A 23,168-nucleotide genomic window follows, 5' to 3' on the forward strand; every position below is an offset into this window, starting at 1 on the left:
GGGCCCAATCCTATCCAACGTTCCCATACCTTGAGGAGATCTTTGGGACTACCAACCCACCACAAGGTGCAGCATATGCCCCATGGCTACACCGGCACTGGAGAATTGGCTAGCATTGGGCCCTTGCTCAGCACTGGCTCCTCTGACCAGCAGCAACTTTGCCAAAGTTTCCAGCTCAGGGGTCTTCCTCAGCTCTATCTGGCTGCCAGGGATTCAACCTGGGGTTTCTGAATGCAAAGCAGCTGCTCTGAGTCACAGCCTCCTCCCACAGTTCTTTCTATTTGCTTCTCATTAGTTACAGTCTAGGATCCCTGTGAATTTGCTGTGAGCCTGTAAGTCAAGAAGACAACAAGGAAGAGATAAAGAGGGGAGAAGGGAAGTTCTTGTTTTTGACAGGAGTGTTTCAGCTGGACAAGTAACCAGGTGAGGCTTGGATATGCTCTCCATATCCTGCGTGAGAAAATAGGCAAGCATCCCCACTCATCCCCTGGAGACCAGATGTTCCCCTATGAACAGTCAAGACTCACTCATCCCGCCTCGGCTTGGACTTGTCTGGCCGGAGCAAAAACCAGCCTTCCTCCTGCCGAACGGTCTGTAGCTCTTGCACGTTGAACACCACCTGTGAGAGGCAAACATCATATTCAAGCTCCCACATAGATCTCCTTGGTCTGTGAGGTCTTGGAGACTCTTCTCCAAGTGTCTCTGCCTTTGGGGTTCGGACAAGGGGCAACTGGACATAAAAAACTAAGAGCAGCCCTGCTGGCCCTTCTAGACCACCATCCTATTTCCCTGATACCTCTGAAAGCCCCAATCAAGGCGTGAAGACCCCAGCTCTCCACCGTGCTTTTTTTCCAAGCACCTAGTATTCCAAGGTGGACGGCCACTAAACATGGAGGTTCCATTCCTAACCCTCCTGATTAATAAGAGAACAAGAAGAGCCCTGATGGTACAGATGACAAATGTCCACTTGGTCAAGCAATCTGCTACCAGACGCTTGTGGAAATGACATAAGGAAGGCAGTGGTCTTGCTTGGCTGTTGCCTTCCAGCCACGTGGCTTCAGCAGGTACACTGCTACTAAATCTGGAGGTTCTAGGGAACCTGGAGATAAAAACATTTCATGACCATCTTCTTCTCTTGCCAAGTCCCTTTTTTCTCACCTTCCCCAGAAAATCGTTCTTGCTGACAAGGTCCCAGTCCCAAACCTCCACGGTGCAGAGCTTCTCTGGGGATGAGGCTTCCAGGTCAAACTCGAAGGTCTCGTTCCATCTTGGGTAACAGGATTTTTTAATCACCTGTCGGAAGAGCACAGCTGTCGTGGCTCCACAGTGTGGAAGGTTCATGACTTGTACGGAGCCTGCTCTGCCCAGACTGCCCCCTGCAGGACCCGCAGATGGAGTCAGAGCAGACTCTTGCCTATTCAGGCTACAGCCTGAACACCGATTGCACACTGATTTCTAGTGCGCAAATCAGGAAACGCCCAGTTTGAATTTCACCTCTCCCGTGAGCTGCTGGCCAGGGCAGAAAAGACTGAGCTAGGCAGCCAAGAGGCCCGACTCGGCACAACACAGCTCCAGATCAGAGCCCCTGCTTTGCATGCAGAAGTGATGGGCCTGGGTGTCATCCCTGGCAGCATCTCATGCCAAGCAGATTGAAGGGCTGGCATTCCCCTAGGGCAGCTGTGGCTCGTCAGAGCAGTCAACACTGGGCAGCCAGAAGGACCAAGGGCATGACTCAGCAGAAGGATCCTAGAAGCCACATAGAGAGTGGTCACAGGCCAGCCAGGACCTCCCAGAGTTGGAGGCAGCCGCTGTGCCAGTTTCTGCTGCTCCCACTCTCTAAACTGGAGGGGAGGGGGAGGACTCTATAGCCCACCACTCTCTTCTCTTCCTTTTCCAATCCCAGGAACTGGAGGAGGAGGACCAGCAGAGGCAAGTGGGCAAACAGAGGTGGGGGCCCTCTGCCAATCTATTGCCTGAGGGAAGAGCCTTAGCCAACCACACAGATGGGCCAGCCCAGCACAGCCCTATCCTCTCCCCACCGCCTGCACTCACAGAGGTTTCCTGGGTCTTGCCGTTATACCGGACTCTGACAAAGGGATCAGAGGCCCCGTTCCGGTCTTTTCGAGCCAAATCCCTGGGAAGAGAAGGAGGCACAAGTTGATGCCCTGAAGCTCAGCTTCAAATCCTCTCTCAGCTGCAAAGCAAACGGGGGAAATGGCCTTCTTTCTCAGCCTAGCCTACTTTGCAGGGTTGCTGTGAATAGTTTCAACTGTTGCTCCGTAGAGCAACGGTGGGGATACAAATGGTATCAATACATCAGCCTCACAAATAGGTCTCCACATTGACACCTGCCCAGTGCCCACCCACGCAGGCTATTACTCCAGTCAAAGGGCTTGTGACCTCACAGTAGCATTCTCCTTCCATCTCCTCCTCCACCAGGAAGACTTGTTCCAAATTCAAACAGAAAATGGCAACCTGTAGAGGTGGCTGTTAAGTTAATGATTTTCTTCAATTATGGGTTTGCCTCCCCACCCTCTCGCCCTTAATAAAAGGCTATTTGCTGCAGAGAATTGATGGATACAAAGTCAGGAAAGAAAGGAGATGGGGAGAGTGCATTGACTTTGAATGCTTCCCTGACTCCGTTGGGCTGGATCCTTTGCTAGCAAAAGCAACAGAGCAAGATTGCACACTGTGCCTGGCCAGAACTCCACCAGCTGGCACAGAGCATCTCCTCCTTCATTCCACTTTTGCCCTGGCTGTCTTAAACCAGTTTAACAAAAAATCCTGCAGACAGGATTAGGGCCACAGCCTTTGGGCAAGTGTTGTTAAGGGCTGCAAATTTTTGACTGGTGTTTAAAATACCTTTGAGTCACTCTCTTCTCCTGCTCTTTAAGCAAACCATTGTTCAGATGGAATAGTAAAGGGGAAGGGAGAAGCATTTGTCATACAAATGAGAATTCGGGCCAGTGCAGTTTTTACTCTTGCATTACTAACCTGATTGAAGAAAGTGTCTCATGTATGAACTGGGAAATCCCCAACTCAAGCCGAACAATAGCCACAATTGAGTTAGGTAGCTCTAGGTGACCATCTCTCCTTCCCTTCCTCTCCTCCCCCCCCCCCACAGTCTATCGGCCTGCCTCACAGGGTTCTTGTAGTGATAACACGATTATTAACTTATTATAAATGTACACATCAAGTGCTTTTGAGTACAAGATGCTAATATTCATATTTATATAATAAATTCTGATTGAATTACCAGTAGTTGTATATTACAATTGGGACCAAACCCCAATAAATTCTAGTCAATTAATTGTGCAGCTATAGGTTGGTCAGCCTAGACATTAAGGTTTGCATATTGGTATAAGCAAGGATTTTGATGCAAAGGGCAGACTTCCTTCTTTGTTTGATAAAGCATGCTTGTGTCTTGGATGAGGCATTCCTTCCTGCGTGAGACTAAAAGAAGAATGCCTCTCCCAAGATGGAGCTGACAGGGAAGTACCTCTATTCACAATTCCATGTGCTTTAAATCTGCTGCCTGGCTGACGGGGAGTAACATGTACACGGTCAAAGGTTTTCTTAACAGCATAATCTCACTGAGCAAGCAAACACAGGCTTAGACAGTCATTAATCCATTTCTGTTTCACAGGCCCAACAACATTAGTGCTAATTAATAAGGGCAATTGGGCACTGCAGTCCTTTTGTTCTCAAGGAACAGCAAGGAACAGACCCTTCCAAGGGTCAAATGAGCATTTACTGTTATCGGCACAGGTAAGTCCAGTGGGAGGCCAGGCGGGTTCAGAACATTCCCTGACCAAGGAAGGGCTCAGCTGATCCACCGCAGATGGCAGTAGCTGAACGGCCAGTAACGACAGAGCATGTGGTACTAAGGCAGGCACAGCTGCTACTGATGGAGATCCATTCCCATTGTCTCCCCTGCATTTCCTTTTTAGGCTCCAAGTCTCTTGGGCAGGGACCTGTCCCTGTATATTTCACTAACTGCCCTGCACAACCACAGGGCTCGGTAAAGGCGAGACTAGATGAACCGTTTAGAACAAATTGGGTTCTTAGAGGATGCAGGTCCGAAGGGACTCACAGGTCAAGGGGCATGCTGCAGTGGGAAGGGCAGTTATGGAGGCCTCCTCAATGTAGTCAGAGGGCTGGTTGGCAACCTTCAGTCTCGAAAGACTCTGGTCTAAGCCTACAGCACCCGGTATTCCCAGGCGGTCTCCCCTCCAAGTACTCACCAGGCCTGACCCTGCTTAGCTTCCGAGCTCATGGTATAAGCCTACAGCACCCGGTATTCCCAGGCGGTCTCCCATCCAAGGACCGACCAGGCCTGACCCTGCTTAGCTTCCAAGATCATGGTATAAGCCTATAGCACCCAGTATTCCCAGGCAGTCTCCCATCCAAGTACTCACCAGGCCTGACCCTGCTTAGCTTCCGAGCTCATGGTATAAGCCTACAGCACCCGGTATTCCCAGGCGGTCTCCCATTCAAGGACTGACCAGGCCTGACCCTGCTTAGCTTCCCAGATCATGGTATAAGCCTACAGCACCCGGTATTCCCAGGCGGTCTCCCATCCAAGTACTGACCAGGCCTGACCCTGCTTAGCTTCCCAGATCATGGTATAAGCCTACAGCGCCCGGTATTCCCAGGCGGTCTCCCATCCAAGTACTGACCAGGCCTGACCCTGCTTAGCTTCCGAGATCATGGTATAAGCCTACAGCGCCCGGTATTCCCAGGCGGTCTCCCATCCAAGTACTGACCAGGCCTGACCCTGCTTAGCTTCCCAGATCATGGTATAAGCCTACAGCGCCCGGTATTCCCAGGCGGTCTCCCATCCAAGTACTGACCAGGCCTGACCCTGCTTAGCTTCCCAGATCATGGTATAAGCCTACAGCACCCGCTATTCCCAGGTGGTCTCCCATCCAAGAACTAACCAGGCCTGACCCTGCTTAGCTTCCGAGATCAGACAAGATCGGGCATGTGAAGGGTAACAGTTGCTGCTGTATCAGTGCTAAAATGTTGAAGGAGACTGGGCTGTTAAAGATAGTTTTGCTGAACACTCCCCGTCGGTTCCTTTGTTTTTGTCTCACCTCATTTAATAATACAGCGCAAGCCTCTGCATGTCTACTCAAAAGTAAGTCCCACTGAGTTCAGTGGAGCTCACTCCAAGGTAAGTATGCTTAGGATTGTAGCCTTATTTGTATGGCATTTCATCTGTACTGTCTTAATGTTCTTGCAATAACCCTGTAAGGTGGGCATGACTTATTCCCCTACACTGCAGCTGAGACTGGCAGGGAGCAGCTTGCACCTAGTGGATCCACAGCAGAGGTGACATTCAAACCAGGGAGGTCCCAATTTGCATTTGCAGCCCCTTCTCTCGGCCACTGTGCTGCTCTGGCTCCCTTAAATTCTTCCCAGGTCTCAGCTTTAGGGTAAGTGGAAAATTCCTCAAGCTGCCCCCTTGCTCTCCCAGTCCAGTCGTACCTGGCATCAAAGACCTTGCAGCGCAACTTCTTGGTTGCCTCACTGCCCACAATCTCAATCTGGAGGTGAATCTCTCCCTGCACTTCCTCATCAGGGTCAATTTCGGAGAGGTTCAGCCAGCCATTGTAGCCTGGGGACAAAGAAGGGGAGAGAAAAGTTCCCATGCAGGAGCAATGGTGGCCTACTTTGCAGGGGTGGCAGGAGGTAAGACAGGGCGAAGACTGTTTAAATGCCATGCTCTGGGGCCTCGTCCCCTGCAGCACAAGTGCTGTTTCCACTACAAGCCTCACAGATCAAGCTCTGAGTCTCCAGGGAGCGTCTGGCTACAACACCAGTGCCCTGCACTTCAGAGCCTTCCCTGGGCTGACTCTCCATGTCAGTATTAACCAAGCCCTGTCCACTCCACCAGGTCCTCGGTCTCTGGAGCTCACAGAACTCTTACCTTTGGGATGCTCAGCCAGGAGATCGTGTGTGATGCAGACTTTTCCAATGACATCATCTCGGCTGACAGAAGGAAATAAAGTAAGATGCCACCAGTAAAGACTACGCCACTGCTTTCGAGACTGTAGGTGAATTTGGAGGCAGGATGGGGGCATTTTCACACCCTGAAACCCAGGGCACGGTCTCAGGGACTGTACTGTAGCAGCCTGACCAGTGCAGGAATGGCAAGGGACATTTGGTGGGGGGCGAGCTAGTTACGCTGGCAGCCACAGGGGAGAGGATTAGGCTCAAAAGCACCTCCAGAGCCAGAAGCCGAATGCAGACAAGTAGCCCTGTGACAGGTTTGCTGGGCTTGGGGTCTTCTTGCCAAGCAGAAAAGGTTGGCCACCATGGCTTGGAGAGGGAGAGGAAGGAAGGGCCGTCGTACCTTAGCGCATCTTCATCCATCACGTAGAAGGAGACACAATGGAAGGTGGGCGGCAGGTAGACCTCATACTCTTCACCCCAGAAAGGGAACAAGGTTCTCCACACTGTAGCAGTCCTGGGGGGAGGGGGGGAGAGAAGAATGCAGATAAATCTGGAGCTGGACAAACCTGAGGAACAATCACCGGCAGAGGTGAGGTTCAAATGGGAGGGACAGCCACTCCCCACACCAGTAAACCCCCATTTTAACCTTCACTAGAGTGATTTCTCCTCCTACCACTGATTCCAACCTTGAAAATCATGACACTTAATGGAAAGATCTCACTCAGGATCTGCTACCCTGCACATGCCCGATCTCGTCTGGCCTCGGAAGCTAAGCAGGGTCAGGCCTGGTTAGTACTTGGATGGGAGACCGCCTGGGAATACTGGTTTATACCACAGTCTTTCGGGACTGAAGGTTGCCAACCAACCACTCAGGACACCCCAAACTCAGGGGATGCATGGAAATGGTTTAAAACAAATATATAAGAACTAAAAAATGGAATTAAAAAACATCCCAGATAGACATAAAAGATGTATTGTAGCACAAGCATATGCTGGTTTACTCAGAAATAAGTTCCCTTAAGTTCAGTGGGGCTTACTCCCAGGCAAGGCCAGCCTGTCCATGAGGCCAACCGAGGCAGTTGCTTCAGGTAGCAGACTGGTGGGAGGTCTCTGCCTGCCTCCTTCTCCCACTGCATCTCCTTCTCCTTCCATTTCCTGGACTGGAACCCGAAAAGGAGGACAGAGAGGAAGAGGGCATATGGAGGGGAGGAGAGTGCTTTTAGAACATTGGAGAGCGGGGTGGGGGGAGAGCAAAGGCTGATGCCTCATTGGGTGGGGGGGTAGCATTTGGGACACTGCTTCAGGCACCAGGAGATCTTGTCTGGAGATCTGGCCCTCCTCCCAGGTATATTTGCATAAGAGTTTTGACATGATACACACTAAATCTGAGGTGGCACTTGGAGAAAGACAATGACCTCAGTATTCATGTATGACCTGGGCGGTTTTCTCATCTGGCCTCCTCCTGAGCCTGATGTATCTTCTCAGTGAAGGTTTTTGGAGCAAAGTTTCAGGGCAGCCCCTGAGCACCTGCTGCTGACATAGTCTCTCCTGCTGCACTAGAAGTCCTAGTGCACTGTTCCCGCCCCTTTCAACTACATCCCCGATCACACACATGATTTGTCACATAGGGGAGTGTTCCCAAACTCTGCCCTGGGATTGTCATGTTGGGGTCCCAGAGGACTGGAGCAGGGGCGGGGCGGGGAGGGGAGGGAAAGAAGACAAAAGGAGGATGTTCACGCACCCACTACATACCTGATGATGGCTTCATTGTCCACCTTCACGATGCAATAAGGGTCGCTGCTGCCTGTGCTGAAAGAAAAGGAAGCCAAGTCAACCCTCTGCGACCGCAGCAAAGTCCAATTCTGCAGAATGTCTGGGAACCTCGGAAGCACCTCACGAAGAGTCAGACTGCTGGTCTGCCTGGCCCAGTGCTTCTCTGATGGGCAGTAGCGCTCCAAGATTCAGAGACAGCCCTGCAACTTTCTGCCACTGAGCTACAGACAGATGAAGCCACCTGCTGCAGGGTCATAGACCAGGGGTGCCCAAACCCCGGCCCTGGGGCCACTTGCGGCCCTCAAAGACTCCCAATCCAACCCTCAAGGAGGCTCCAGTCTCCAATGAGCCTCTGGCCCTCCGGAGACTTGCTGGAGCCCACACTGGCCTGATGCAACTGCTCTCAGCATGACGGCCAACTGTTCAACCTCTTGCGTGAGCTGTGGGTCGAGTGCTCCCTCCACTGCTTGCTGTTTCACGTCTGTGATGCAGCAGCGGCAGCAAAGGAAAGGCCGGCCTTGCTTTGTGCAATGCCTTTTATAGAACTTGAGCTATTGCAAGACCTTCATTCATTCAAATAAGTTCCATCTCTAATATATTCATTTATGTAAATTTATTCAAATTTGAAATGTAAATTAATTCTTTTTTTTTTCTTGGTCCCCGACACAGCGTCAGAGAGATGATGTGGCCCTTCTGCTGAAAAGTTTGGACACCCCTGTCATGGACATTAGTCCAGCAGTTTTCATGGTTTTTATTCCCACGGTTGCTATGACCCTTGCCTCTTGCAATGTCACTTCCAGGAAACTCTTCCAGGCTCAGCAGCTCTGTTTCTAGGGCAACTGACTGTAGTAATGAACGATCTGTTCCTCTTCCTCCACTGGCCCTAGAACCACAGCCACAGAACCCAGAAGAATCTTTCAGTTATTTTCAACAGCTACGCTCAAAATTCCCACAGCACATCTGCAGGCCTTTAACGTCACACCAATGAGACCCCAGCACACCAGTTGAAAATTGCCAATCTACCTTGACTGGCAGCACATCTCCAGGGTTTCATGTGGAGAAGGGTCTTTCCCAGCCTCACTACCCAAGATCGTTGTAGGTGGAGACGTCCGGGCTTGAACCAGAGACCAGGGAATGTGTGTGCTCTGCTACCAAGTCACAAGCCCTACCCATGCAGAGCCTCTCCCTAACTCTCACTCACTGGCTTCACAAGGTGGCTATCCTGTGGCTGAAGGGAGGTGGGAGAGAAACTCCACATAATCCAGGGCAGGATGCAAATATAATGAATTATTTTTCCATAGCAGGACAACAAGCTCTTTCCTACCCTGCCCCACCAAAGATAATTTTAGACCTTAGAAGCTGAGGGCTTCCTTGCAGGTAGCAGCTGCAAGGACACTGGGAACACCTCATGCTGCAACCACAGCACATCTAAATCCCTTGTATTCTGAAGGGTTTAATGTAGATCTTTTAAGCTTAGCCAAAGGGTCTCCCTGTTGACTCATTTTCACCTTCAAGAAAACTCTTCACTCACAGTACCCTGGTCACCAGAGAAACAGAGATTCTGACCAAGGGATTGCATCGATAGATATTAACCTCTGTGATCCTCCTGAAAACACACACAGATTTAGGATATATTTTGAAACTGCTTCTGTTCGGCAGAAAATCCTAGTTCCTGCTTAGCTCTAGCAACCCCAGGTGTAGGATCAATATAGTATTTATCATCACACCAACTATTTTTGTCCCTTTTGAAAAACAGAAATGATGGAGGGTTCTTTAACTTAATCCTTTTCCATTTGTTTTTTCCTTTATTTGGGCTCATGAGCAAAATGCATTCCAAAATCTGGAAGTCCTGATAGAATTCAGCAGGAGTGGAACCAAACCGATGACCTAGGCAGAGCTGGCCCATCCATGCAGATGGTTGAGACAGTTGCCTCAGGTTGCAGACTGGTGGGGCCACCCACCTCTGTCAGCCCTTAACAAAGCTTCATTGCTGCACCTCCTTCCACTCTCTGGATTGAAAAATGAGGAGGGGGCAGAGTGGAAGTGGAAGACAGGAGAATGGTGGACTAGAGTTTGGATAGACTTTCAAGTCTGCTTTGAGTTTCAGTTCTGAATGGAAAAGTTAAAAACCAAAACACAAGAGGCTTTCAAGAACTCATCTTGACAAAAAGCAAAGACTTGTCCCTAGCTGCAGAAGCAAAGCACTCTGCTGGGGAATAATCTCTCAGTACCCCAGGAACCTCTGCAGAAATCTCCCTTGGAAGTTCCCAGCCTACCAAGAGCGGAAAGCCACGCTTGGCTGTGGAAATCAGGCTGGACGCCCAGAGGTATCCTGGCATTTGGCGGCCAGGAAAGGGATTTCAAACCAGTCAAAATGCACTAGAGGGAAAATAAGCTTCTAAGCAGGAAAGCAACACAGAATGGAGAGCTGGGCCAAGGTTTTCTGCTCCAGAGAAAAAGGCAGATAAAGTGGGGTTTTTATTTTGGAACACTTTGGAGATTTAATGCTTTGAAACTCTGGGGAAGGCGTTGTAGCTTGGAGGACAATTCTAGCAAAGCACACATACGAGGTGGACATTCCAAAAGACCAAAGGAGGGGCAGTGATCGGACTGGTCAGAAAAACTTCAGGACTGTCCTGAGACAATAGAAGGTTGGAGCATGCACACACCCTACCTAAGCTGCAGGCCCAGGAGGTGTCTGTGGGATCACAGTGTCTTTCAAACACACCTGTTTTCTGTTCCTCTGCCTTCTCCAGCAGAACAGGTGCTGTAGGTTTTTAAAACAAGAATGCCAACATGCTCTATCAGAAACAGGATAAGTGCCACACAAGATCTTGGGCACACACCCCAAAAGCAGTGAACCATTTTTCAAACAGCCTTTAACCAACAAGAGAAAGACTCTCTACGTCGAAGATCAGGAGGCAAAAGTCAGGCCCATTCCAGCAGGTCCGGGATACCAGCAAACATGAGGATGGCCATAAACTGGGGGGCTAAAACAGTTCCATCTTCCAGTGTAGTGGGCAGGCAAAGGGTCTATTTATAGAGCCTCCAGTCCCCCAAGTCTCTGAGCTCACCTCCTCCCCTTTCCAAAGATCCCTCCACTGAAGTCAAGGCTCTCTTGGGCATTGCTCCATTTAGCATGGTCTCAAGCTACATCTCGAGCTCAGCTTTGGCTAAGGTCAAGACGAGCCCCTTGAGAGCCTCTGTGCTGACGTCTTCCCATATATCATTTCCAGCAATTAAACTTGATTTGTTGCCACATTTCTAAACTGCCTTTCTGCAAAAGAGGCCCTCAGACAGCGTACAGCATGTGGCAGAACACAAAACCAACACAAAATCATTAGGACCTCTAAGAGAAAGGTGTCCAGACCTCAAGGCTGCTTGGATGTCCTCTGCTATAATCTCAGGTGTGTGGGGGTACAAGGCACTTTGCGCATACACAGATGCTCTCTGCCGTTAACATTTTAAAGTGGTAATTCACTTAGATAACAATGTCTGGGGACCCTACTTTTCCAGGTTTTTGGGTTCTGTGGAGAAAATCCTACACATGTACAGTTGCCTGTTTATATGCCCAGGCAGAGCACAGCCAGGATGCGCACTGTGCATCAGGCCTCCCTATCCAGACCACCCACTGAACCTTCAGTGCCAGTGGTAGGACCTGATGCACCACTAGCAGGTGTTTCTGAGCAGACAACGATAGGTTGATGTCACAGTGTAAGACCAGCAGGTGTGGTCTCCCTCTCCCCCACATTCAACGGGAGGGGGAAGGCAGCACTATACGTCTAGTTGCGCGTAGACCACAAGCTGTCTGGTCTAACCTAGAGTGTAACCTGAATGCCAGGCATGCCAATCACACTCACACCATCACATCCAATGTGGTCCTGAATGGGGGAGGTTTAAGTCTGGAGCTGCTCCAGGGACAACAGGCTCTCTCTCTCTCTCCCCACTTTGCAAACTAAGAGTGGGGCTGAAAAGCACCATGTGTGCAACAGATAAAAACCAGTTCCTGGGATGGGGAAGGGGCCGCTGAACGCGAGGCTTTGGATCTGGTCCCCATGTTACCAGCCTGGCCCACTTCCACGGCCTAGGGATGAAAAAGGGTCACCGAGTTGCCGGGGCTGGCAGGAATTCCTCTCCCCCTCCGGTGCGGCAAGCAGACAGCAGCCATGGGAACAAGGTCATGCACAGCCATTTCCCCAGCAAAACAGACAGATGCGGCCCGGAGGATAGTCTCGACAGAGAGGCAGCTTTTGCCTGGCACCAGGGCAAGGCCAGAGCGGGCGCTACACCCAGCCTCTTTTCCGGCAAATCACCACCTCAGTTTTGCATCTGGGGAAGGTCTTGTTAAAAAGAGAGCAAACGGCCTCAAAATTCTTCACGATTCAGAGCTCTGCCCAGGGTTTCTAGGCATTGAAAACTGCCAGCTATGGGGAGCTCTCCAGAACACTTGCTCCAGCGCATTTGCACATGAATGCGCCCACAGGGAGCCCAAAGCTGCAGTCCTACACATGCGCTAGAGAGACTACACACAAGCAAAGTGTGCTTTGAATGCATGAAGGAAGGGGGGCATTGTGCCTGCTGGCTCTAGGCTCTGCATGTTCAGTGGGACATGCGATCCGAACAAACCTCCCAATGAAGGGAAGGGGCCATAGTAAAGGTTCCAGGTTCAGCCAGAGTGAAGAACAGAACCTGGAACCATCCTGAGACAAACGGACCAAGGGAAAAGACAGCTGTGCATTTTCAGGCTAACATGGCCCAGCAAAGTACTGGATGATGTAGAAGAGCCCCACCACCCCTGGGCACAAACACCAGCCTACAAGCTCTGGGAGCTGCCAATTGGTATCCTGGCATCAGAAACATGGTCAGCAGGTGCTTCCTGCCTCTCTGCTCCACATGTTGACTATACAAAGGGCACGGGAAGGAAATGTTTTTGTGCAGCAAAATCCCATGACATGTGCCGCCCCCCCCCCCAGCACCTAGGAGCAAATGCACATCTGAACCCACTCATCATCCAGCCACATGGGATGTTGTGTGCGGTCAGGACTTCAGGCTCTTCCTCAGGCCAAAACTCAACCAAATTAGCTTTCTTTTTGCAGTCTTGTTTTTCAAATACTTGCTACTCTTTATCAGAAATGAGTTTTACTCTCACCAGGCTGTTCACACAGCGCTTCTTAAACACATCACAAAACTTCCCATTCGGCATTTTTCTTAGAAGAGTCAGAGCCCCCCCAATTTGCCATTTTATATTTGAAATATTTATATATCATTTTTAACAGGAAAAGTTGACAAAGCATTTTACATAGTAAAAGATTTTCTGTCCCCCAAAAGGCTCAGAGGAACAGATGCGCACGCACATGCTTTCTCCTGAATTCATGAGAAGCACCACTTTAAAAGGTGCCTCTTCCTTTGCACAGTGAACAAGGAGCACCTCGACTTTCACTTCCATTTCTTGAGTGCAGGCCTTTCGCAAGCAGAACATGGAGTGGCCACAAGATCAGAAGAAGGAAGCTCTCCACAGGCTGTTTCTCCATTTCTAGTAAATGCCTCCAATTTCCAGGCCAAGGCGCAATTGCAGGGGGAAGGGCTAGGAGTCAGTCCACTAAAGTATCAACCACTTTCTTGCAAAATAATCTGAAACTCTTGAAATAGAACTCCAATACAAGCTGGATAAGATTAGTAGTGATCCACTATCTAACAGAAGAAAAAACATTTTCTCCTTTTTCAAGTGGGTCCAGATTTGTGAAAAGCTTATTTTACAGACCAAATACATGCAACATGGTGCTCTGGAATACCCCAGGATGCAAGTCTCTTGTTGTCTTGTGTGCTCTTGAGGCATCTGGTAGGCCACTGTGAGATACAGGAAGCTGGACTAGAAGGGCCTTTGGCCTGATTGAGCGGGGCTCTTCTTATAACACTGATTTGGGACTGGCTATCACTTTTAGGATTTTGTTTAGGTTCCAGGTAACCCAGATACTTTAAGTTCAGAAGCAGTTCACTGAGAACACCTCTCTGAACCAGTTCCAGGTTTAGGTTCCAGTTTAGTTGGGCTTTCCAGAAAGAGTCTGGCTGTTTCTGAGTTGGAGCAGTTTAGATGCCACAAAAGGATCCCACAAATGAATGGTAACTCATAAGGGGACAAAAACAAAAACACACACACACAACAACAACCCTCATTCCTTGCATGTAGAAAGCTAGTGTGTCAAGATAGGAGCTTAGCCATTCCCTGCCATGCTAATAGGTAGGGATTTATTTATTTGTTTGGAATGGAAACACCATCATTCCTTCTGCCTCCGGGAAAGAAACAGAAAACCAAGTGCCTGCCACAATAGACATCTGATGACACTGGGGACATTTCTGCTTAGAATTTTCATCACTAAGTTGGAAGGTTGCATGCTTCTTGTCCTTGCTAATAGAAAGCCGCCGCCCCCAGCACACACCTATAAATGGAGGCAGTTTGATAACTCTGTCCAGAGGGGCCATAAACACATTCCTTCTCACTATGAAACAATCCCCTTCAGTCACAGACACAGCTGGAGGCAGCAAATAACACAGGCTGTGTAATGGAGCCACAACTGGATTGTCCCAGTTTCTACCCCTGAATTACCTGCAGTCGAGGTGCGGGGTTAATCATTGGCCTGCTGAACGAAAGGAGATTCTGGTCTGCTGAAAAATAAACAGCCATTTATGTGTGCAGGGCAGCAAGGGCAGGTGTTTGATTTACATTTACAGAGGGTTGAATTTTGCCTTTTCAGCTACTGGTTTCTAGTCCTCAAGGGATAAACTAATAGGTTTGCAATTCAGTGGCATAGCTAAGGTAGTTAGCACCCAGGGGCACAAAACTTTTTAACACTCCCCCATGTGACATCTTAGAGGCCTCTGAAAAGCACTTCCAGTTTTCAGGGAAAACCAGAGGCTCCTTTCAGAAGCCTCTAAGATGCCCCCTTAAGGCATGGTGCCAGGGCAGTGTTGTTGTTGTAACCTTTATTGGCATATAACCAGGGCAATATATCCCCCCACCCCTTTAGCTATGCCACTGCTGCAATCCTAAACAGAATTTCAGGGGCAAATCAAAAAGGGATTTATTTTACCAAGTAAAAATATTTACTATTGGCTGGCATGGGTGGTTTGAATTTGAAACCACCGCCTGACCTTTACAGAAACATAGTATTGCGCAAGTCTTTAAAAAAAAGGAGATTAGTAAGAAATCATAGCATGAAAAATAGTACAGTACTACTTTTTCATGGCATTTCTACTTTGTTCATGTTTTAAAAAATGCTTTTAGTCCCCATATTGCTCTCCTTTCCTCATTCCCCCACATCATATATAAACCAAGAGATTTCTCATCTAACAAAACTTGTTTTTCCCTGAGAGATCACCAAGCTGTTCATATTAAATAAACAGCCCTAAAAGGTCACATGCGAGATCATTTCCTCCTGCTGCCAGGTTTTATGCTTTGTTGACAGATCTATGAGGTCTCCAAGTACCCAGGAGAGGTTTTCAGGAAAAGACACTGAGGGTGAAGAAACCAGTCCTATTATTCCTAATGCAAAGTTTAAACAAGCGTGGAAGGAAGATTAATCAGTGCCAGAGGAAATTCTAGCCATCTACGACAGAGAACAAGTGAGAAGGGGGGAGGGAAGGTCCTTTTCAGCCATCTTTTCACCGTCAAAAACAAAACAAATGCAAAAATATTTAGGGAAGTTTACTAGTGCTTGAGATTTGTCTACAAGTGGGAGATGAAGTTGCCTCTTTGCACAGATCTGGGCTTTGGAGCATTGCAAAAAAGATTTCACAGGGCTAGAAAAAGATGCAGGACAGGGCAGACAAAACTTCCCAGCAAGGCGGGCACACCCTTGAATATCGGATGCTTGGAAGCAACAGTGGGAAAGGGCTGTTACTGTCATGTCCTGCTCTTTGGCCTCTGTGGGCATCTGGTTGGAAACAAGGTGCTGACCCAAACTGACCCGGCAGAGCTCCTGTTCATCCCTTTACTTGCAACCTAAAGTGGTACAGCCCAGAAGAAATTGACTATTGGATGCATAAACTGACTTTACGCCAGCAGTCACCCCCCATCACGTGGCAATGAGTTCCGCAGCCATTCTCCAGTCTTTGACATCAACCCGCCACTGACAGAGGCAGGAAAAACAGGCGCAGCTGGAATGCATGCAGAAGGTGGCTGGCTGGGCTGAAGTCCGGATCATTGCAAGGGCACAGTGACATTTCCAGGCCAACTCTCTTTTTTAATATATTAATGGACTGGCCTTCTCGGCTGTCACAAAAGGAAGAACACAATGCAGGCAGAGTAGGGGGAGAGGAGGAGGTGTACTGGATGACCTGGGGCACTCACAGGTGCGTGTATATGCGTGGTGGAAGAAGGGCCTTGGAGGCTTCTGGGGGGGCATCTCTTATTTCACCAACTGCGACCAAAGCGGGGGCATAATAATCTTCGGAGGATTCCTTACAGAGCAATCAGCACAAGAGTTCAAAAGAGTCATGATGACAAGAGGATGTAAGAGAGGGAGCACCCTTCTATATCTGATCAGTGGCAGGTGGGTGGCAGCAAGGGAAAAGTTTTTTAACCAGATCTTTGCTACAATCAGCCCAGCGATAACCTGTAATTGGTTTGCCTTTCAAAAAAAGAAAAAATAAAGCATCCATTTCCCAGGATTAACATCTCCCATTTCTTTTTGCTATTTGCAAGCAAAACAAGGGAACAGTGAGTTCTGGCAGAGTTCAGAACAGGGCAGCCAGCCTGCTGGTTCTCTAAATGACACTTCATTGCTTTAACTGTTCTTTCACTGGAAGCCAAGCAGAATGCAAGCCCAAACCCCCAAAAAGTTATTCCAGCTGAACTGAATTCAACTGCTGAAGTTTCTAGTAGCCTTGATCCTGAACCAGAACTCAAAATGGGTCTAACCGGTTCAAAATAAGTAGACCAGTAATGAGGTAGCTTTTTATTTTTTAACATGTTATGGATCTAGTTTTTAAAATCCCATTGTGTGCATTTTGTTTGCAAAATACATTTTTAAAAATAACATTTTTCCCCGTGTTAACGTAACTGTAAAACATATACACAGTTCCACTGCACCACCCCACGATGGTCTTCCTCCTACACCAGACAATATAGAATAAATTACAATATCAAAATGTTGGCAACCTTCAGTCTCGAAAGACTCTGGTATCACGCTCTGAATGGTGGTTCTGGAACAGCGTCTAGTGTGGCTGAAAAGGCCGATTCTGGAGTGACAGTCCCTTCCATACTGGGAGCAAGTGTAGTGTGTCCCTGGTCTGTCTCCCTGGCTATGGGCCTTCCTTCTTTGCCTCTTAGCCTCAGACTGTTGGCCAAGTGTCTCTTCAAACTGGGAAAGGCCATGCTGCACAGCCTGCCTCCAAGCGGGCCGCTCAGAGGCCAGGGTTTCCCACCTGTTGAGGTCCACTCCTAAGGCCTTCAGATCCCTCTTGCAGATGTCCTTGTATCGTAGCTGTGGTCTACCTGTAGGGCGCTTTCCTTGCACAAGTTCTCCATAGAGGAGATTCTTTGGGATATTACAATATCATACACAGCCTAAATGCAGTGGCATCACTAGGGTTGGCGCAACCCCCATTTACTTAATTTTTTTTATTTGCTTATTATATTATTTAACAGTACAGGATACCCAACAAATCAGTAGTGAACATAAAACCAACGGTCAACTGGATGACATTCACACAACAGAATAAGAGTTCTAGTATTAGCTCCAATACATGGAAATGATAGCTGACTCATATACCAACACCTTATTGGTTCCCTGCTATGTCATAACAACACCCCATTGGCTCTTGGAACAATCAATCTCATTGGTCAGTTTCAATTTAAGAAAATCCACTTTTTGTTGCATAAGGCAGTTGTGTTTTTCATTTTTGCTTTTGCCATAACTTTTGATAGAATACAGATATTCCAATGCGATTTGTTTCATTGCATTCTGTGTTAAATTACACACCGAATGATATATAACATGATGGTATTGTCCGAAAACACCAAAATTGCACCATTTTGGCCACTAGTGCTGTCACCCCCCCATGTGTCATTCGGTGCACCATCCAAACCCTCTAGCAACGCCAATGTCAGACCCCCAATGGATTGCCCAATAGGTCCCCAGACCTCCTTCACCAGACTGTCGAACTCATCATCCTCACCAGTCTAATTAGGTACCAGTATGACTACAGAAGATGTCAACGGTTTGGTTTTACTTATGGATAGCCAGGAACAGAACACCTCAATCTGTTCTGAAAATGGTGATAGTTCATAATCTAACAACTTTTTTTTAATTGTTCAAAGATTGAACCCCATACCCCATCATTTGGTTCCTATAGCACCAAGGGTTACGGATACTCCCAGTTAAGAAATGGATACTCCCAGTTAAGAAACTCTGTCCTAGAGCATATTGACAAATTAAAAACAAACAAATCAGGGGGTCATAAAGAACTCAATTGTGAACATGCTAATCTTCTACCAGAAACGTGTAATTTATTCTTTCAACCAAGCTCCATGCCAGGGGTAGCCTACATTACACTAATATTTAAAAAGGCGGGGGGGGGGGGGAGGAATACCGGAAATTACAGGTTGCTTAGCTTAACATCTGTTCCAGATAAACAGTTGTAATGTACAATTCAAGATGAAATTGTTAAGGATGTAGAAGAACAAGCCTTGCTGAGGGAGAGTTAGCATGGTTTCTACAAAGGTAAGTCCTGCCTCACTTACCTTCTAGAATTTTTGAGCATGTCAACAGGCACGAGGACAGAGGCCATCCAGTTGACATTGTCTACTTAGACACAGTGACATCCGTTTTGCTCCCCTGCCCAGAATGGCTCCGAGATGGGGGGCTGTTTGCATACTGGAAAATCCATTATGGGTTACAAGCCATGATGTGTATGTGCAGCCTCCTGATTTTAGAAATGGGCTATGTCAGAATGCCAGATGCAAGGGAGGGCACCAGGATGAGGTCTCTTGTTATCTGGTGTGCTCCCTGGCGCATTTGGTGGGCCGCTGTGAGATACAGGAAGCTGGACTAGATGGGCCTATGGCCTGATCCAGTGGGGCTGTACTTATGTTATTATACTGCAGTTATTATAATTCAGAGCGCAATACCATAGTATTTCGAGACTGAAGGTTGCCAACACATACTGCAGTGAGGCTCCCTGCAAAACGTAGCGCTTTGCACCCCCTCTAGCTATGCCACTGCTTGGACATTCAAAAAGCTCATGACAAAATCCCTCACCAAAGGCTCTTGAGTAAACTCAGCAAGTTATTGGATAGAGTGGTAACTGGTTGGAGGAGGGGGCAGGACTGAGACAAAAAACTGGGGGGAAAGTTTCTCCCTTTCTCACAATACTAGAACCAGAGGTAATCCAAGGAAACCGACTGGCAGGAGATTTAGGGCAGACAAAAGGAGGGCCTTCTTCACACAGTGCAGAATTACAGCACAATCCTGTTGGGACTCTGCACTAACCGAGTGCTGCACAGACTGCTGCAAATGTGCTGTGAAGCACATTGGGATAGCACAGAAGTTAGCAGTGCTGGCACACACACACACCCCCACACACATGCTGGAGCAGGTAAGCTCCACACTGAACAGCAGAGGGGTGATGGAAGGGCGGGAAGGGGGTGTTATGGGGCAGGGGAGGGTGGGAAGGGGTGGTTTAAGGTCCAGGAAGGGGCAGGATCAGCAGGGCCGGCACACTTCATATCCTGTCCCCCTTCCCTGGCCAGATCTGCTGACAGATCCGCTTGGATTTACGCCAGCGATTTAGCAGGTCTGAGTAGACCTGTTGCTGCAGCTAGGGCTTTCTCCAGGGCAATCCCACGCACAAGTTAATTGTCCCACTGATTTTAATAGGGTTGACTTCGGAGCTGACATGAAGTGACGCCATAGGTCTCCTAATTCCGAGTCCAACCACTCAATTAGCTAATATACGAAAACTAAACTTGTCAGATATCCGAATGTGATCAGAGGGGCAGCCACCCCAGATGCATGAGACAAGGACTTCCACAGCCTGGGCGTTGTCTAGTGACCCCTGTTGGCAGCAGAACCCAGGATCAGGGCAACAGGCAGGGCTTTCAACTGGCTCTGCTCTCAGGAACATCACACAACGTCCTTCCGAAATGTATGGAATTCAGAATGAAATCTAGCAAATGCTGCGGCAATGGCTCTTTTGCGGGCCCAGCACACCTCATGTAGGGGATGTGGAAAATTGTCTGTGGGAAAATGGCATGGGGATAAAGGGTTAATAAGCCACAAACCAGAACACCCACATCTTGGTTCCATAGGAAAACACCACACTCTTTCGATACCGAGCTAAACAAACGCTTCGGTAAAGCAGCTATCACGTTTTCCAGACTCACAAAGAGAGTCTGGTCCAACAAGAAGCTGACAGAACATACCAAGATCCAGGTCTACAGAGCTTGCGTCCTGAGTACACTTCTGTACTGCAGCATGGACTCTTCGCTCACAAGGAAACTCAGGAGAGGAAACTGAGCGCTTTCCACATGCGCTGCCTCCGACGTATTCTCGGCATCACCTGGCAGGACAAAGTTGCAAACAACACAGTCCTGGAACGTGCTGGAATCCCTAGCATGTATGCACTGCTGAAACAGAGACGCCTGCGTTGGCTTGGTCATGTCGTGAGAATGGATGATGGCCAGATCCCAAAGGATCTCCTCTATGGAGAACTCGTGCAAGGAAAGCGCCCTACAGGTAGACCACAGCTGTGATACAAGGACATCTGCAAGAGGGATCTGAAGGCCTTAGGAGTGGACCTCAACAGGTGGGAAACCCTGGCCTCTGAGCGGCCTGCTTGGAGGCAGGCTGTGCAGCATGGCCTTTCCCGGTTTGAAGAGACACTTGGCCAACAGTCTGAGGCCAAGAGGCAAAGAAGGAAGGCCCATAGCCAGGGAGACAGACCAGGGACAGACTGCACTTGCTCCCGGTGTGGAAGGGATTGTCACTCCCGAATCGGCCTTTTCAGCCACACTAGATGCTGTGCCAGAACCACCTTTCAGAGCACGACACCAGAGTCTTTCGAGACTGAAGGTTGCCAATACAAGGAAAACACCTGCGCATTTCAACTCAGAGGTGCCATGGATGGAGACTGCAGGTTCCACCTCAACTCCCTGCGCTCTCTGAGGCACAGACTTGCACATAAAGAACACTACTAAAAACAATATTTGGAAACTTCAAAGGCTTTCCTTCAGCCACTGTCCTCTTAGTCCCAGGCTGCCATCTGCCCTGTGGGAGGAAGACCATTGGTCTGCCTGGCAGGGCTGTGGCGAGCTTTACATCTGGGAAGCACACTGCACACTAGATGCTAGTTGTTAACTCACACCTCTGAGACCCAAGCAGGGCTCTTCCTCAATCCAGACTGTTGGAAGAACCAGGGAACAAATCTCTTTTGGTCCTTCCCAGTTAGCCCAGACCTGCAGGCTTTCTCCAGCCCCCCTTCCCCAGGAGGAAGGCTTGTGCCCTACATTTTGAGAAAGCCCTACATTATGATAGCAAGTTATGGGGCAAGTTGTGGGACCCCCCCCCCCCCAATCCCCAAGCAGGCAGCTTTTCACAAAGAACTCATCAGCATCACATGTGAGAGATCTGTCTTCCCAAGACAGCTAGTCTGGACACACTTTCCTGGGAGTAAATCCCACTGAACACAGCCAGACTTGCTTCCGAGTCCACATGCAGATTAAACTGCTGGAATGAAGATATAGCTACAGAGCCTTCGATCTCTGACACCTTTTCCAGGGAGTATGATCAGTTACAATCAGTGGCGTAGCTAGAGGGGGGGCAAAGCAATAACTGCTGGAATGGAAGAACAACTACAGAGCCTGGATCTCTGACACCTTTTCCAGGGAGTATGATCAGTTACAACCAGTGGCGTAGCTAGAGGGGGGGCAAAGCAATAACTGCTGGAATGAAGGAACATCTACAGAGCCTTCGATCTCTGACACCTTTTCCAGGGAGTATGATCAGTTACAATCAGTGGCGTAGCTAGAGGAGGGCAAAGCACTGGGGTTGGTAGGAAGTCTCGCCGCAGCGTGCAAGGCGCCCCTCCCCTTCGGAGCCATTCCAGGTGTGGGGGGCAAAACGGAGGCGACTGCCCACCTGGAATGGCTCCGAAGGGGAGGGGCGCCTTGCACGCTGCGGCGAGACTTCCTACCAACCCCAGTGCCTTGCCCCCCCTGTAGCTACGCCACTGACTGCAATCAGTCCAGCTCGAGTTGATTCACGAGTAAACAGGTGTAGAGACTCAGATTGCCCTGGGGGGTGGGGAAGAGAAGAGAGAATCACAGAGACAAAACGCACCCCCCCCTTTTGAAACTTACATGTCTTTGGCTGGCAAGTTTTTCCCTTCTACGATCCGAATGAACAGCGAGCTTCTCTTTGCCATCGCGAATCCGGGTTGCAGGAGCAGTCACCGGCTTGGCACCCTGCACCAGGGCTGGCTGATGATGCCCTGGGGGGGAAGGGCTGGAGAAGCCCCAGAGCATCGCCGAGCCCAGCAGGAGGATCACGTCTCCATTCAGCACTATCCAGTTACTTGTCTATATGGGGAGTTTAAGGGGGGGTCTGGAAGCCCCCCTGGTTTTGGAGGCTCAGCCAGTCAGGAAGCCTCGGGGGGAGAGCCAGGCGTGGCCAGGAAGGCAGCTCCGACTGCGATTGGAGGCTCCGCTTTCCAGCTGTCCACACCGGCTCTTTAACTCTCTCCCTCCGAATTCTGTTCGCTCCGCATTAAGCAGCGCGGTGGTTCCTTGGTGTGCGTCCGGGTGGGTGGCTCGATCCTGTGCGTGCTTACTCCGAAGCAAGCCCCACTGGGTTGAATGGAGCAGACCTGTGGCACAAGCCTACGCACGCCTACTCAGAAGTAAGTCCCTTTATATGCAAGGGGCTTACTCCCAGGGTAGTGTGCGTGGGATTGCAGCCTTTACTCCCCAGGAAGGGTGCAGAGACTGTCGTCCTGCCGTGCCAGTGCGTGTCTACTCAGAAGTAAACCCATCCAGTTCAACAGGATTTACTCTCCCCTGTAAAAGGGCATCGCATATATGCAATAAGTCTCGCCTGCTTCAGTGGGGCTTCCCAGCCAGCAAAGTGTGTCTGGGATTGTGGGTTTGCAGTGTGAATGCAAAACTGACCACAGCTGCAACACAGGGAGTGACAAGGCCACATGTGCAGAATCCTCAGCTTTAGCAGACAGGCGAAAAGGGTTGCATAAACAGTGTGAGAGGCTCAAAGGGGATGGGAAAAAATGCCTCTTGTTCACACTGCCGAGTTAATCCGGATTAAACCCTGGTGGTGCTTTCAGAACAGACAAAATTAATCCTGATGGTTGATGCATCCCTTAAATGGAAAGCTCAGAGCAGTACCGGAGAATGACGTATCTAGATGCAAAATCTGCAAGCTGGATTT

General features: G+C 49.2%; 1 protein-coding gene across 1 annotated transcript in view; it reads right to left on the bottom strand.

Annotated features, from left to right (window-relative positions):
- LOC136659337 (ras GTPase-activating protein 4-like) overlaps positions 1 to 22,152 on the bottom strand; it is a 33,783-nt gene extending 11,631 nt beyond the window's left edge. Inside the window, exons 1-8 of the mRNA XM_066636474.1 lie at positions 22,088 to 22,152; positions 7,711 to 7,767; positions 6,359 to 6,472; positions 5,933 to 5,994; positions 5,491 to 5,620; positions 2,053 to 2,134; positions 1,159 to 1,293; positions 528 to 619 (exon numbers count right to left, since the gene is read on the bottom strand). Coding sequence (XP_066492571.1) covers positions 528 to 619; positions 1,159 to 1,293; positions 2,053 to 2,134; positions 5,491 to 5,620; positions 5,933 to 5,994; positions 6,359 to 6,472; positions 7,711 to 7,767; positions 22,088 to 22,152 — 737 coding nt within the window. The remainder of the gene's footprint in view (positions 1 to 527; positions 620 to 1,158; positions 1,294 to 2,052; positions 2,135 to 5,490; positions 5,621 to 5,932; positions 5,995 to 6,358; positions 6,473 to 7,710; positions 7,768 to 22,087) is intronic.
- Positions 22,153 to 23,168: the final 1,016 nt, after the last annotated feature.

Source organism: Tiliqua scincoides, chromosome 8, assembly GCF_035046505.1.
Source record: "Tiliqua scincoides isolate rTilSci1 chromosome 8, rTilSci1.hap2, whole genome shotgun sequence".
Classification (NCBI taxonomy): domain Eukaryota; kingdom Metazoa; phylum Chordata; class Lepidosauria; order Squamata; family Scincidae; genus Tiliqua; species Tiliqua scincoides.